Below are 14,412 nucleotides of genomic sequence, written 5' to 3' on the forward strand. Positions count from 1 at the left end.
TAACTTATAGAAAATTTATTACGAAATAAATCACAACTTAAATAATAAAGTAAGAAAAATAAAACACAAACACACCGTTCAATACCTTTAAAATGTTTTTCTTTGAGAATTTGTTTTAAAGAATATTTTGAACCTGTCATTGTAGTTTGGGCTTCCTGTGTGAATGTGCAAATTTTCAAGATGGCGACCGGATCGAAGATCGAACTTTTCAGGGTAAAAAAAACTTCCAGTTTGTTGCAAAATTGGATAATTATTGGATGTTATGTATTAACTTAAAGATAAACAATATGTTAACTATTTTTTCTTTTTTTTCTTTATTTAACGAAAGTATATCTAGGATCTGATTTACGAAGCCTTATGTAACATATTGCTTCAACTAAAAGAAATGGAAATTATCCATCGTTTTCAGAATATTTTGTTCATATTTTCTGTCATTTGCAGATAGCAGTTTATGTGTTTTTCCCAGTTGCTCTCTTCTATTACTTCAATCTGCCGGAAATTTATGATGATTTTATAACAAACAAGAAGGTAACGTATAAATATTTAGAAATATGACTACACTAGTACGAGTGTACTCCGTTAAAGGAGTCAATCAATCAATCAATCTTTATTGTGCTCTATAGTTTACAGATATAAGTAATAATAGTTGAAATTGCAGGTGATAAGAGCACAGCCAACGCGGTATTTCGCGTGTTACACGCGCGTTACCATGACATACATTTGGGCTGTACTGTAGCTAGTAAAAATATAGTGTGAAAACTAAAGCTTAAATGCTCACGAAGACCATAGATGGTAGAGGGATAAAAAGTCGGATGCCCAGATTCAGAGGCCAGGGAGACGAGGGGGGGGGGGGGGGGTTTGGGCATTCCCCAAATCCCCAGATTAGCTGCTCCAACTGAAAACTATGCTCTACACGATTCTTTAGATGGATGGCTGAAAGGAGGAATGGAGGTTAAGATGCATTTATAACCCACTTGTAATGGTAGAATAGCAATAATCAATAATAATTAATCCTCTTTTTATTTTTAGCAACAAGTGTATCCTCCTGATGAACAAATTTCAGTGAGTAGCCACACACACTATGGGATATTTATTTTTATTATATAGCTAGGATAGTACTGTACGTGCATGCTGATTAGTCAAAAATGTGCTTTATTAGTGAGTGGAGCACAGTGCTGACACCATCCATGTGCACGAAGTGCTGCTAGATCCTGCGACCATCTTTCTTTTTGCGTAAATAAATTCAATACCAAAAAAAGTTAGTAACTATATAATAAAACAAATAAAACAGCTTTTTCCATGCTCTACTCAGTTATAAAGCACTTAGGAAGTGCCATAAACACTCAAGAAGTGTGAAATGCATTTGCCTATGGCTTGTGCTTCTCCTTACATTCTTTCATGCTTACATCACTTCCTGTGTGCTTTACTACTGAACGAAGCACAGAAAAAGCTGTTTGTTAAATAAGACACAGGGCTTAAAATGATGGCTGATCAGTCAGAGGTCAACGCAGGCCAAATTAGTTTTAGCTTATTCATGCCTCATTTCTGGCTCAATGTTACTGGTCAACATATCAATACAAGGTAAAAATTTGACTGGACGAGTAACAGTTCTGACTGGACATTGTCCAATGTCCAAATTTCATTTTGCAGCTCACCACTACAGTACTGAGTTCGACGCAGAAATATTGAATACCGCAGTAACCTTGGTTTGTAATATTTCTAGAAACCACCCACGACATTAGATGATGTTAGAGCTGCTAGACAAATAATGCTTCAAAGAAAGAAAAAGGAACAAATGGAAGAAAACTAAATGCAAGCACAGGTAATGTTGTGGAATTTTTTTAACAATGGCTGAAGATAATATTGAACAAAAGGAAAAACAGGTCTGGTATTCATGGAAGAATCTATGTTGTTCACTTAAATGAGATAAAAATGGCAGGATTCTGATGATACCTACTGAAACACTACTGAGGAAAAAAGGGGAAAATGGAAAATACATCTTAATGTGGACAGTAAATGTTATTGGGTTTCATCTCAGTGTTTAAAAATGTTCCATAATGGCATAATACAGTATTGGTGTGCTGGCACAGAAAGAACAGGACAATACTTCTGCTTATATGATGTTGATAATGTTGCTAATCACTCCCCAAAAGTTTTACTGTACGTGTGAATATGGCTGCAACTCTAAAAATGAAATGCAATACGTCTGTGTATTGGCGGCAAAATGGAACATTGCCCCCCACATGACTGAGACCTGCACCTTTGAAGTCTAAACCTGCCAGATGAAGGTACTTTTGAAACAAGGGGCTGCATTCATGGTTCTGACTCAGACAACCAATAATCGTTACAGCTGTTTTTCCAGCAAAATTAAATCGCTTTAATTAACCAGCTTAATTTTGTCCAGTGATTTGATAATTGCTACCATCAGGGAATTGCTCAGTGGAGAAAGAGTAGAGATTGGCCACTTCTTTGAGATATAAATTCGCTTGACTGACCACGAAACAATGGTTTCAAGTCAAGGTTGGACTCAATAAATAAAAGAATCAAGTTCAGTCTCTTTGTGTTCATCCAAGCAAATATGGGAAAGGTCTATTGTCAAAGCCCCAAAGAAGTTTATTACATTAATTTATTTTGCCAAGTTTCAAGAAAATACCTGACTTAAAAAGGGGGAGCCGTGGCCCCATTGGCCCCACTCCTAAATCCGCCCCTGAGGCTGTCTGGTTTTACATAAAGGTTCAAACGCTAGAGTGAGGTCTTGAATTCTAATGCAAAACCGAGCCTGTGCATTTGAACTGGTTTAAAATATCAACTAAGCCCCTAAATTCCATTGTTTCTGTTTCTGTATGTAAGACACGATATACTAAATTATATTGAATACAGAGAGGTAGATTACTGTTGCTTTGTTCTTTTGGAAATAGAGTGCTTACGATATATCCGTTTAATTAAAAACCTATCCCGGGTTTATAATTCAGCCCCTGTTCTCCCCTGTTGATATCAATTCCGCCCCCGGCTTTAAGAATCTGAGTTTTCCGAAGAATTTAAGAACCTACATCAAACAATGGATTTAGGGTGTGGTTGATTTTTAAATCCTCTTTGATATTCAACTTCTAAATTCCAATTTGATCATGGAATGAAGGGCTACAGGTTTGTTAGCCACTGGCTATTAAGTGCTACCCTTGTAAAAATGAGAATGATTAAACACATCATATTGCTGTTATCAGATAATTAATGCAATTCATGCTACGTATCATTAATGATTTATTATTTCTCAAGGTCTTTTACATCCTTCTCTATTGTCTCTGTTGTCTCTTCTTCATCATGACTGATTGGTAGCATCGTGTAATCAAGGTTTGGCTTTGGCTCATCAAGTAACCGCATAGCTTTGACTGCCTGTAACGAGCATAGAATAAGAAATAATGAAAAAGTCAGTCAGGGGTATGAACTCTTACCCAGTTAACTTGAAGCTCTCAGATTTAATTTCCTTCTATTTGAGATGGGTTTCCTGTGGCATTGGTGAAAAGTACCCTAAACACCTTACGATAGACTCATTCACGACCTCAAATAAGACTGCGACTTGTGATAACACCTACACATCTTTACATAACAATACCAAGGTATAAATACCATCGAATGTGTCTAATTTTCACACTGGACTCTGAAGATGACTTCTGTTCAGGTTGTCAAAACGTCAGTCACCACCAACAACAGTCTTTCTCAAGACTAATCTTACCCGGACGATCACATTTCACACACAAACTTCAACACCTGGGTTCAAACCATTTACTCTTGTACCCTAAACAGTCACTCCCTTTTCAAAAATCCTCAATCTACCCCTGCAAGTAGAAGTGCAAAAAAAAATCTGCATGGCTACACTCCCCCTAGCACCCCCTCCCCCCACCCCCCACCCCCCAGGCTGATTTTTGGTCCACCTAGACTCCACTCACTTTCCTCGACTTGCAGGAATGTCTTTAACTGCACTTCAATTCTTAGCAAATGAATGATTATAGAATGAAAATTCTGCTTTGATTTCCCTATTTTTCATTACTATGCATCTTTCTTATCATCTATCTTCACGAAATTAGACGGGCGAACTCCATTCAGTCTAAAACGTTTCTGGTCTTCAAGACACTTCCCTCCATCTTTTAGGAGAAGAAGCCGAGGAGTCAACGAGGAGTTACACGGCTAATATGCATTCTAACAGTTGCGCGCAATTTTTCGAAAAGTCCTACTTTAGCTTGTTGGAAAGAGAGAAGCGCCAAACTTGGCAAATATATTCCAAGATAGGCCGCACAAGGGTACAATAAATCGAACTGTGATCAGCCGATGCAACACCAGAGCGTTTGAGTAACCGTACGACATAGAGTCTCTTGCTTGCTTTGCCACAGATGTAGTCAACATGAAAATTCCATGTAAGGATAGAAGAAATATGTACCCCAACAAATCGAGCTGCTTTGACGTCACATGCAAGAGGTTTATTGCGCACGCTGATGGTAATTTTCGTGGTGATCATTGTAATGAGCTAGAGATGGAAAGAATGAACTTAAACCGTTACATACCACAAGCCAGGCAGTGAACGTCCCAATCAAAGCACCAGCCACCACGTCACTCCAATGATGATAATTGTCTTTAATCCGTGACAGACCGACTGCGATGGCGAGAAGAAACATCACTGCTTGTAAAAGCAGTCTGAATATTTTGAGCGTACGGAGGTAGACAATTGCTTGGAGACAGATCTAAAATAAGTAAAATTTTGTCACTCTATAATTATATAACTTGACTATAGTTAGGTTTCGGTGGCAAGCAGGTTGATGTGGGTGTTTCCATGACATTCCTTAGGAATGTGTTATTCAAAACTTTCTGTTTTTGGAAATTCCACAGTCTTGGAATTTGACGTCTACCAAAACCCTACTGATTTTGTTGCGACGACAAATTGTGAGATTTTGCGCGTTTCTTCGTTGCAATTAGTCCCCTCAGCTGAGGATTTTCGTATCGGTCCACCGATACGAGAAACAGCTTCCTGATGAGACTACGTTGCAATGGAAGGGCTGTTTTTGTAAAGCATGTGTACTACAGCAAACTTGGAGTCGCTACAGTTTACAATTAGCCCAATGCAGCCATATTTTTCACGCATTTTATGGACAACTAGAAGAATTTTTTTACATACAGCGATGAAGACCAAGCTGTAAGCTGTAGAAGCGGTGTGAATGGAAGGGAATGAAAGCCTGGAAGAAATGGAAAAAGAACATTAAATAGAATTAGGAGATCCCTGTATTTGGTCAGGGAGAAAAACAAGCAAAAGATGACTGAAATCTTTTGAATTGTCATTCAACTGCTAATAGAGGTTGCTTGTTTAATATCGGTATAAGATTAGTATCAAACCATCGATTGCACCCAGACAACTGGTTTCTCCATAGACTTTGGCCGTTTTATAGAAGTCGGTTCTACTGTGTCGCTTTCTCTCCACGAAAGTCGACAGAAACTTCTTTCTATCTTGCCGTATGAGATTTTTAGTGTCCTGTCTGTTCTCTTTGTAGCTTTTAGTTGAGAAAGCCGTCGTATTCCCAAAAAGATTATGTGCGTATACCTTGCGTACTTGATCTTCAGAGGGTCACCCGTACAGACATCAGCTGTAATATATCCAGTACTGCAATTGAACAGGGTTGCGTTGGGTTTGCACACGGCAAGAAAATGAGGTCTCAATCGACCAGTGAGGAGTTGTACTGCATCACAGAATAACAGCATTGCTAAAAACCCGGTGATAAAGAGAGCCATACGATGCAACATCCTGGGATAGAAATCAAGTGGAAACCAAGAGAATTAGTATCGACGAGAATCTGACATTATTTAAACGGTCATCAGAATGAATGGATAAACAAGATATTTCTTTTCTTCATTCTTTCTTTTCTTTGTTCTTTTCATCGTTCGTTCCCTTCCCTTCCCTCCCTCCCTTCCTTCCTTCCTTCCTTCCTTCCTTCCTTCCTTCCTTGCTTCCTTGCTTCCTTGCTTCCTTGCTTCCTTCCTTCCTTGCTTGCTTCCTTCCTTCCTTCCGTCCTTCCTTCCGTCCTTCCTATGATCCACTGAGGATCTTGAAATGGCTTTTTTTACCGACTAGAATATGGTCAGTCTACTCAGCCATCTCTAAGTCAAGCATAACCATTCTGCCAAGGTGTGAATTGAAAATCATTAACACGAGAACTGAAGTCGGCGCACATCAAATTAAGCCGATATCCTAGAAACGGGATCATAACTCAACAATTTTATCTATTTTTTCCCCCTTGCCTTTCAACTAAGTAATTATTCGGTAGTCCCTGTGTTTTGACTGAGTAGAAATTTAATGGCCCTCCCCTGGATTCCTCCGATCCACCTCCCCCTCCCCCTGCTGAAAAATGAAGGCTCCCTTATATTCTTTCTTATTTTACACCGAAAAAACGAAAAAATAATTTACGAAATATCAATAAATTAATCTGCTAAATAAGTGGTTTTTTTTCGCTAAAAGCACTAGCGCTAAAGAGTTTTTAAATCTCAGCCGCGTAACACCAAATCTTTCATGAAATTTCACGTTTTCTCCCTAAAATATTTATTATGGCATACCTGATGATAAACGTAGGAATCTTTGCTACTCCAAACTGTTTCTTTTCCTTGAATATTGGCTCTCGTGTGTGCTTCGGTTTGGTAAAGTGGTTTCCAACTTCGTGGATGATAATCTGGTGTTAAAAAGTTTTTTTTAGGAAGTTATAGATTTATGAACAAAACTGACGAGAAAAAGAGTCAATGGTCGAACAGAAGTCGGTATAGTGGCCAAGAAAAATCGTTTGAAAAACTAAGTATTGTTAGTACTACTGCATTATATGTTTCTTGGGAATATAATTTTTAATTCTTTTTAAATCGGAATTTTTCCCCTCAATCTTGAGCACTATCATCAGGCAATTACTCGTTCAAATCTGGCCCATTTGTACTAAAAAATACAATTAGGGGGTGAAAATATTATCCAGGGCAGAAGAGTACTTTGATAAATTTTAATAGTCTGTGGACATTCAATTAATCATATGTGTAGCTATCATAGTTTGAAGTTATTTCGGTAATAAAACAGCAACTTAGATTTACAATTATATTATAAAATCAAATATAAACCAGGATATGTCTTACCACTGCTAAAGATGTAACGACTCCAGCAGAAAAAAGACCAGCAAAAGTAAGGCTTTGAGACTTGTACGGTTTCATAATACTTTGATCATTGCAGAAGAATCCTCGTTTGAACGGCTGGATGCCTCCTTTACTAAGAACCGTAAACTCATATAGAACAACATCTAGAATTATCACCCCAAAAAAGCACAATACTTCGATAGAAATACAAAAACAGCTGGTGGGGTACGCCATGTTGATAAATATACTAATAACTATTATTACATTATTAGCAAATGACAGATAATCAGAGAAAGATTATGTTGGATCTGTTTGTCGTATTGGACCTAGTGAAGCGAAAGTGAGGGTTGTCGTGTTCACTTGCTGTGCTCTTTTATCATGATAAAATAATTTGCATTTCTAAGTAGCTGATTTCCATAATGGTAGTTATGCTTTTGGCTAGACATTTAGCAGGGGAACCGACGTTTCAGAAACAGTTCCCGTTGATCGTGCAATGTTTCCAATAATAATTTTTTTAAATATAATGGATTGACAAAAAGTCGGACTTCCTTTTAAATAACTTTTGATAGATTACTAATGTCGCATCCAAAACCTTTTCAAAAATACTTTTTTCCCTTATAAGATACTTTCGATTGCAACAAAGTAATGTTTACATTTGTTTGTCATCCAGCAGAGCCTTACCGAGGGACGTTTGGTATCAACTGAAATAACAGAGTGGTTTTACTCAGACCGTGACATACCTGTAGTTAATATACCGCCAATGAAAGCTAACTTATTCAAGGGATAATTTTCCATCTGGATGGTTTGGCGAGGCGCTGTTATGGGTCATGAAGCGGAAACAAAATAACAAGACATGTTCATTGTTATTTATCATTTATTATTATTATTTTTTATTATTTATATATCATTGTTAGCCAGTAACAATTTCCCTCTTATATTTTAAATTATATTAGTAAATAATCTATAATAATAATGGTAACTTATAAGGAAAATGAAAGAATGGACGTGGGTAGATGGGAGAGTAAAATGGAATGTCCAACTCTCTAAATATTTTCCAAGATTCAGCGAGATTCCTGGTTCTTTCTTGGTGTTGCAGGGCATCTGAGCCACGAAGACAATAAAACAATAGCTGAGAACAATGAGTTTGGAACTAAACAATACCCTGCAATACGATAACCCAACCCAGAATACAATACATCTTGCAACACCAAGGAAGATCCAGATTTCTTTAGCATCTCTACAACTGTCTGTTGTGCGATAGGGACCAAGGTGGGTGACGTAGCCACTATGGACAGTGCACTTGCCATACTCACGGCTTTGGGATCTCCGGTTTGATTCATATTGACGACTCTTAAAACTCTAGCGTATATGCAGGCTTTGCCTCGAATCCAGGAGTTGCTTGTTTTGTTATTCTGATTTCTGCTTTTGTTTACCGACCTCAGTAGTGAGGCTACGCCCGCATACACTGGAGTTTTTAGAGTCGTCAATAGAACTCTTTCTTAGAGTGATTTTCATATGACCGTGAAAGAATAGGCAAACTAATAGTTAGTAGTAGACTCTAAACCAATGATTTTCTTTTGTTCTTTATCAACTATTACAAACTAAATGGTCTATTTTCTTTCACGGTCATATGAAAATCACTCTAATACAAGCTAGTACAAGTTATTGGTCATTAGACTTCAAACAATAAAGTAATAAAATACAGTAAATAAACTTTCACCGAATAGAGTGCAAACAATATAACCGTGATACTTTAGTAATACTAAATAGCACAATTTCATGCAAATTCCATTGTTTTCTATTGTTTAACTAGTACTATTTTGTACTATTTAGTAATTAATGTTTAACGGATTAATTGTTTGCACTCTACTTTAATTGTCTCGCTAATAACTGCTATTACACATTATTATGCGTTAATAGAAGTTAATAGCTAAACTTTGTTTCACTAGTTATGAAAATCACTCAAAGTTAAAAAGTTTTAGAACTAGTAAAAATAATATGACCTTATTTAGCGAGAGTAGACTCTCCAAATTAAACTAGTGCCCAGCTGCTAATGCTAATACTGCATGATATCTATTATTATAAACCTCTAATATTTATTATTTATTGAGTTCTTCTTTGCTTTTCTCTGTCGGTTTATTTACGTCTTCATCTGGTAACAATGTATAAGTTGGAGTTTGGGCCTTTGGTTCTTCAAACAGCTTCATCGCTTTGACTGCCTATAGTAAGCAATGCATAGTATAAGATGAGAAAACGTGGTTCTCACTGTGCATGTGCACTGCGCAGCACAAACACTGTACAACGACAGTTACACGCATTTCTACGAAGTTTGCTGAGCATTCTGGCCTTTGCATGCAAATGCACATTATTGCGCTAGCATTCAGTTTAAAGGTTCAGCTCAGTTTGAAAAGCAGATTAGATTTCATGGCAGCCATTTTGTGTACTAGGTTGTTTTATGCCTTTGGGTAAAAAAAGGTTTCTAAAGCCATGTGCATGGGCACTGCTATTGATCTCGGGGCCTCTACTTCGAGCAGACCAGAGACTGCGCGTTGTGCCAAAGACCAAAAACGTCACCCGTAGATGTCGCAACGTTTCTGATGGCAAGGGGTGAAAAGGAGTAGCGGAGAGACTGATGACACCAGTCATTGACGAAGCGAGGTTTATTAGACCTAAGAATATGGCGGGAAACTCTAACGATGAAACGCGTACGCGCGTGTATTGGCGGGAAAATGGTACATGTAAGCCACACTCCTCTCATCAGTTGCTTACCACAAGCCAGGCAGTGAACGCTCCAATCAGAGCACCAGCCACCACGTCACTCCAATGATGATAGTAGTCTTTAATCCGTAACAGACCGACTGCGATGGAGAGAAGAAACAGCTTCACTTGCATTAAGAATCTAAACATTTTGAATTTTCTGAGATAGACAATTGCTTGGAGGCAGATCTGAAAAATAAAGTCGGTGTTAGCCGATAAACATTTACAGCCGTTTTAAACATCTGGTTTTCACTTGCAACACGAGTATAAGCATAAAGGCACACTTAAACGGAGCGACTTTCATTGCAACTTGTGTCGCAACCCGGTTGCGACACAACTGGTTGCATCAAGCATTGCAGCGTGTAACCTACAGCGCAATTTGAAAAAACTGTTGCGAGACAAGTTGCAGCAATAGTCGCAAAAAGTAGAATTCGTTTCTACTTTTGGCAACGAACGAGTCTCCGTTGCAACGGTGTACACACTCATGCAACTTGTGACGCAACGCTGTTGCGAGACAGTTGCAGAGAAAATTGCTCCTTGAAATCGTGCCTTAAAACTGTGCGCTTATTTTCGCTTTGAAAAACTGCAGGGATTTTGGTAGGGATACGACAATAGCCCACCTCCGAGATATGCTAAAAGACGTGCTAAATGCTCAGTCATTCGTGACAGGCAGTAAGAATAAAATTAATTGAGTACGTAGCCTCATACTGAAACCTTTGTGCGTGACAAGCGAAGCATATCTCGGAGGTGGGCTATTAGCCATTACGAGGTTAAGGAAGAGAAGAAGACTGGATCGAGTTGGCATTTCAGTGCATTGTGGGACTGTTTTAGGGGACGAAATAGACGCCATCTTGGAAATATGTCCCATAAAACAGCCCCACAATGCACTGAAATGCCAACTCGATCCAGTCTTCTTCTCTTCCTTAACCTCGTAATGGCTAATATTAATCGAAATGCGACTCCATTTTCATTTTTATAACGTAAAATTTGAAGAAAAAAAAGATTCGTAATTACAGCAATGAAGACCAGACTGTAGGCTGTTGAAACGGTGTGAATGGAAGGGAATGAAAGCCTGAAAGAAAAAATGGAAAAATGTGAAGCAACACGGTCAGGGTAAGGATTGGTTGGATTGGATTTCACTTGAAATCATTACCGCCGATGTCTCGTGCGAAATATTCATCAGCTGAATCGCAAGCTTTTGCCATCAAGCACATTTTCCCATACAAATCCTTAGAATAATATTCGGTTTTATATTTAATGCCATTTCTGCTATAGTCAACATTATAAGCTAAAACTTTGCCTTCTTACTAATATTGAGCGTGCTCTTTCCATTTCTGGTGTTCATTTTGACACAACGTCTCTTTTTACGGGGGGTAGGGTCACGTAACCTGTTGCTGCAAAAGGCCTATTGGAACCTATTGTTTAGTCCTCCACAATGAGCTGCATTCCGACGTGCTGCAAGGGGTCTATTACCTCAGTTTTCCAAAATGAATAGAAAATCTGATAGAAAAACTGCCTTGTCATTTCCGTAGCAAAAAAAGAGACCTATGTTCATACCTTGCGTTCTTGATTTTCAGAGGGTCACCCGTACAGACATCAGCTGTAATATATCCAGTACTGCAGTTGAACAGGGTTGCATTGGGTTTGCACACGGCAAGAAAATGAGGTCTCAATCGACCAGTAAGGAGTTGTAAAACATCACAGAATACCAAGACCGCTGCCATGCCTGTGATAAAGAAAGCCATACGATGCAACATCCTGCGAATGAAAACGGCCAAAGTCAGTCCTCCGTGTTTTTTTTATATAATAGACATTAAACCAATACGGTAGCCTTTTCTTTCGAATAAGTCCGACGGTATTTACGAAGAAAATTCCGGATGTGACTCAGGCTACCAATTTGGCGGCCATTTTATTGTTTTTATTTAGGCATTTTGCCGATGCCGAGGGGGGCAATTATTTTAAAATTTATGGACTGCACAGCTGTCAGGGTATCTTTATATATAACTTTACGTTTTTCATTGAGAAGCACAACTAAAAAGCAATAAGCCACTTGCATTATATACTGTTTCAGTAAATAGGTCTATTCTCGTATCCCGGCAGGTCCTCTGGTGGAACATCATACTTAGAATGAGTAAGAGTATGAACATCGAATCTGCCATTTTGATATTTTTTTATTTATTTAGTCTACTTTTTTACAGTCAACAAGCATGACTAAACCAAAAAATGCATGAATTATACATAAAACCTCAAAGCCACGGAACCATGAATTTAGAAATATCGTATAGAAGATATAGGTATTTCTGAAATATTAGAAACAATTATAAGAATATGCGCGCCGATTGACCGTAGCCTTGCTACCAAATAATCACGCAAAATCGCCCTAAAAAGTTTAAGTATATATTTTAATCATAAAGCTAATATAAAACGCTCAACTGAGCCTAGTTTTCACTTGCGACGAAATCAGAATCCGCAGTTAGCCACCTTGTATGGCAAAGTAAAAAACAAAAAAATGAAAGGAGTTGGATTTGGATTCAGAAACTTGAAGAAGTTTCCCATTGTTTTGGCTTTAATTACTCTTCCGACTCCCATTCCGACTTCGATTCCCATCGATAGTCGGAAAACCAGAGAGACAATTTCCAATGCAGTTACAAGCTTCAATTATCTACACAGAGTCACATATATTTACGATGAAAATATACTTTTTACGTGTTTCAATGAATCAAAATTGACATAATGTCTATAAAAAAAGCATTACTCATTTAGATTAAGACAGAAAAATCAAGTATATCCTAGCAACAAAACCAACAGACAACAATTTTTCAGTCTTTCTATTTTTTCCCGATCCTCACGATTTAATGAGATAAGAGCGTATGGTAAACAGCTTAACACGTTTTCTTCTTTTTCTAACGTGTTTTATCACTTTCCATAATTAGTATATAGAGTGTTTATATTTTGTTTTATTTTAAAATTTCTTATAATTTTTATAAAATATCGATATATTTTTTTAGCTCTATCTAAATTTTTTAGATAGTTCGGTGATCAAACTGTTTTCATATGGGTTCTGAACTCCGTAAGGTCCTTATGGCTTATAATTAGTAAGTCATCTTTTCTTCTTTGTCATTAAATGAGTTTTACGCAAAATGTGTCTAATTCATCAAAATCTAAATCAGTGTTAAGCTTCATTTTTTCAGTTTTATCTTCTTTTTTTTTTTTTTACCTATAATTTTATTATTATCGCCATGCTTGGCAACGTTCTTACTTTTTAATTTTTTTTTTTTTTTATCGCTTCACTAATGCGGAATAAATCTAAAAACTACATTAAATCCCAGTTGCTTCGCGTAAAAAACTAAACGATATCCGATATAAACCACTATTGTCTATTTATCAAAAATAATAAATGATAAATAATACCTGATGATAAACGTAGGAATCTTTGCTCTTCCGAATTCTTTCTTTTCCTTGAATATTGGTTCGCGCGTGAGTTTGGGTTTCGTAAAGTGATTTCCAACTTCATGAATAACAATCTATCAAGAAAAAAAACCGTAAAAATACAAAGTATTGTAAAGAAATAAAGATGAATTTGTTAAACATTATTATGAAATTATTGTGACATTTTCTTAACAAGCTGTCGCAGTTATTAACGAGAAAACGAAATCATCTTGTGCTCAGAACAAAACAACGCTGAAGTCATATATACAAAGTAAGTCTTACCACTACTAGAGCTACTACGACTCCAGCAGAAAACGTCCCTGCTAAAGAAGTGCTTTCTTCTCTAAAGGGTTTCATAATACTTTGATCATTGCAGAAGAATCCTCGTTTGAACGGCTGGATGCCTCCTTTACGAAGAACTGTAAGCTCGTACAAAACAACATGTAGAATTATGACTCCAAAAAGGCACAGCACTTCGATAGAAATACACAAACAGCTCGTAGAGTACGCCATGTTGTAAAATACCAATAAGTATTATCAGATTATTAGAAATTAATAGGCATGGTTATCCGAAATCCTTTAAGGTTCATTATGCCCAGTTTTAAGAGATTTAGTGAGGTGTTCACTTGATCGATCTGAATTTGCATTGCTAATTAGGTACTTAAACAGAATATATTTTACCATTGGTTGCCCCAGTAGACAGACCCTAACCACAATGACGTCGTTTCATACTCATCATACAATCCTTTTCAAACTCTCTATTGATGGTTTTCACGGCGGCCATGTTGAAGGAACTTAACAAAAGAATTGTCAATGAATTCTTTTGTTATATCCTCCAACATGGCCGTCGTGTCTTTTGTTATTTAATTCTCTTGGGAATGGTTGAAAACCAGCAATACAAATGTAAAAACTGATTAGCATAAAAAGGCTGAAGGGAATTTATTCTTCTTTGATAGCGCGGTCACGTGATGGCAGCCATGACAGGAGTCAACAATAGAGTCTTTTCCCCCTGGGAAACTGAATTCTTTTTCTTGGAAATCGATAAATTTCGTCATCACCTGTTTACTGATACGACGACCATCA

General features: G+C 37.4%; 3 protein-coding genes across 4 annotated transcripts; 1 reads left to right on the forward strand and 2 right to left on the reverse strand.

The window, feature by feature from the left end:
- The first annotated feature begins 171 nt into the window (after positions 1 to 171).
- On the forward strand, positions 172 to 9,245 carry LOC116308343 (protein PET100 homolog, mitochondrial). Of its 2 annotated transcripts, XM_031718748.2 has the most exons (5): positions 172 to 213; positions 442 to 528; positions 1,030 to 1,062; positions 1,724 to 1,822; positions 7,817 to 9,245. In XM_031718748.2, the coding sequence occupies exons 1-4, from the start codon at positions 181 to 183 to the stop codon at positions 1,808 to 1,810; spliced, it is 240 nt and encodes a 79-aa protein (XP_031574608.1). In that variant the 5' UTR covers positions 172 to 180; the 3' UTR covers positions 1,811 to 1,822; positions 7,817 to 9,245. The 2 variants fall into 2 exon arrangements, with proteins under 2 accessions (XP_031574608.1, XP_088886454.1); XM_089030328.1 differs by lacking the exon at positions 7,817 to 9,245 and having other exon boundaries at positions 1,651 to 1,790.
- On the reverse strand, positions 3,242 to 7,518 carry LOC116308342 (phospholipid phosphatase 1). The gene is made up of 6 exons (XM_031718743.2): positions 7,147 to 7,518; positions 6,592 to 6,704; positions 5,585 to 5,785; positions 5,165 to 5,222; positions 4,557 to 4,733; positions 3,242 to 3,390 (listed from the first exon to the last, which is right to left on the reverse strand). The coding sequence occupies exons 1-6, from the start codon at positions 7,375 to 7,377 to the stop codon at positions 3,262 to 3,264; spliced, it is 909 nt and encodes a 302-aa protein (XP_031574603.1). The 5' UTR covers positions 7,378 to 7,518; the 3' UTR covers positions 3,242 to 3,261.
- Positions 8,000 to 13,959, reverse strand: LOC148910961 (phospholipid phosphatase 1-like). Its single transcript, XM_031718745.2, has 6 exons — positions 13,612 to 13,959; positions 13,312 to 13,424; positions 11,458 to 11,658; positions 10,915 to 10,972; positions 9,913 to 10,089; positions 8,000 to 9,362 (listed from the first exon to the last, which is right to left on the reverse strand). The coding sequence occupies exons 1-6, from the start codon at positions 13,840 to 13,842 to the stop codon at positions 9,243 to 9,245; spliced, it is 900 nt and encodes a 299-aa protein (XP_031574605.2). The 5' UTR covers positions 13,843 to 13,959; the 3' UTR covers positions 8,000 to 9,242.
- Between the last annotated feature and the right edge of the window lie 453 nt (positions 13,960 to 14,412).

Source organism: Actinia tenebrosa, unplaced genomic scaffold (assembly GCF_029948245.1).
Source record: "Actinia tenebrosa isolate PJP-AT-01 unplaced genomic scaffold, QUT_ActTen_1.0 PGA_scaffold15__27_contigs__length_11533743, whole genome shotgun sequence".
NCBI classification, from domain to species: domain Eukaryota; kingdom Metazoa; phylum Cnidaria; class Anthozoa; order Actiniaria; family Actiniidae; genus Actinia; species Actinia tenebrosa.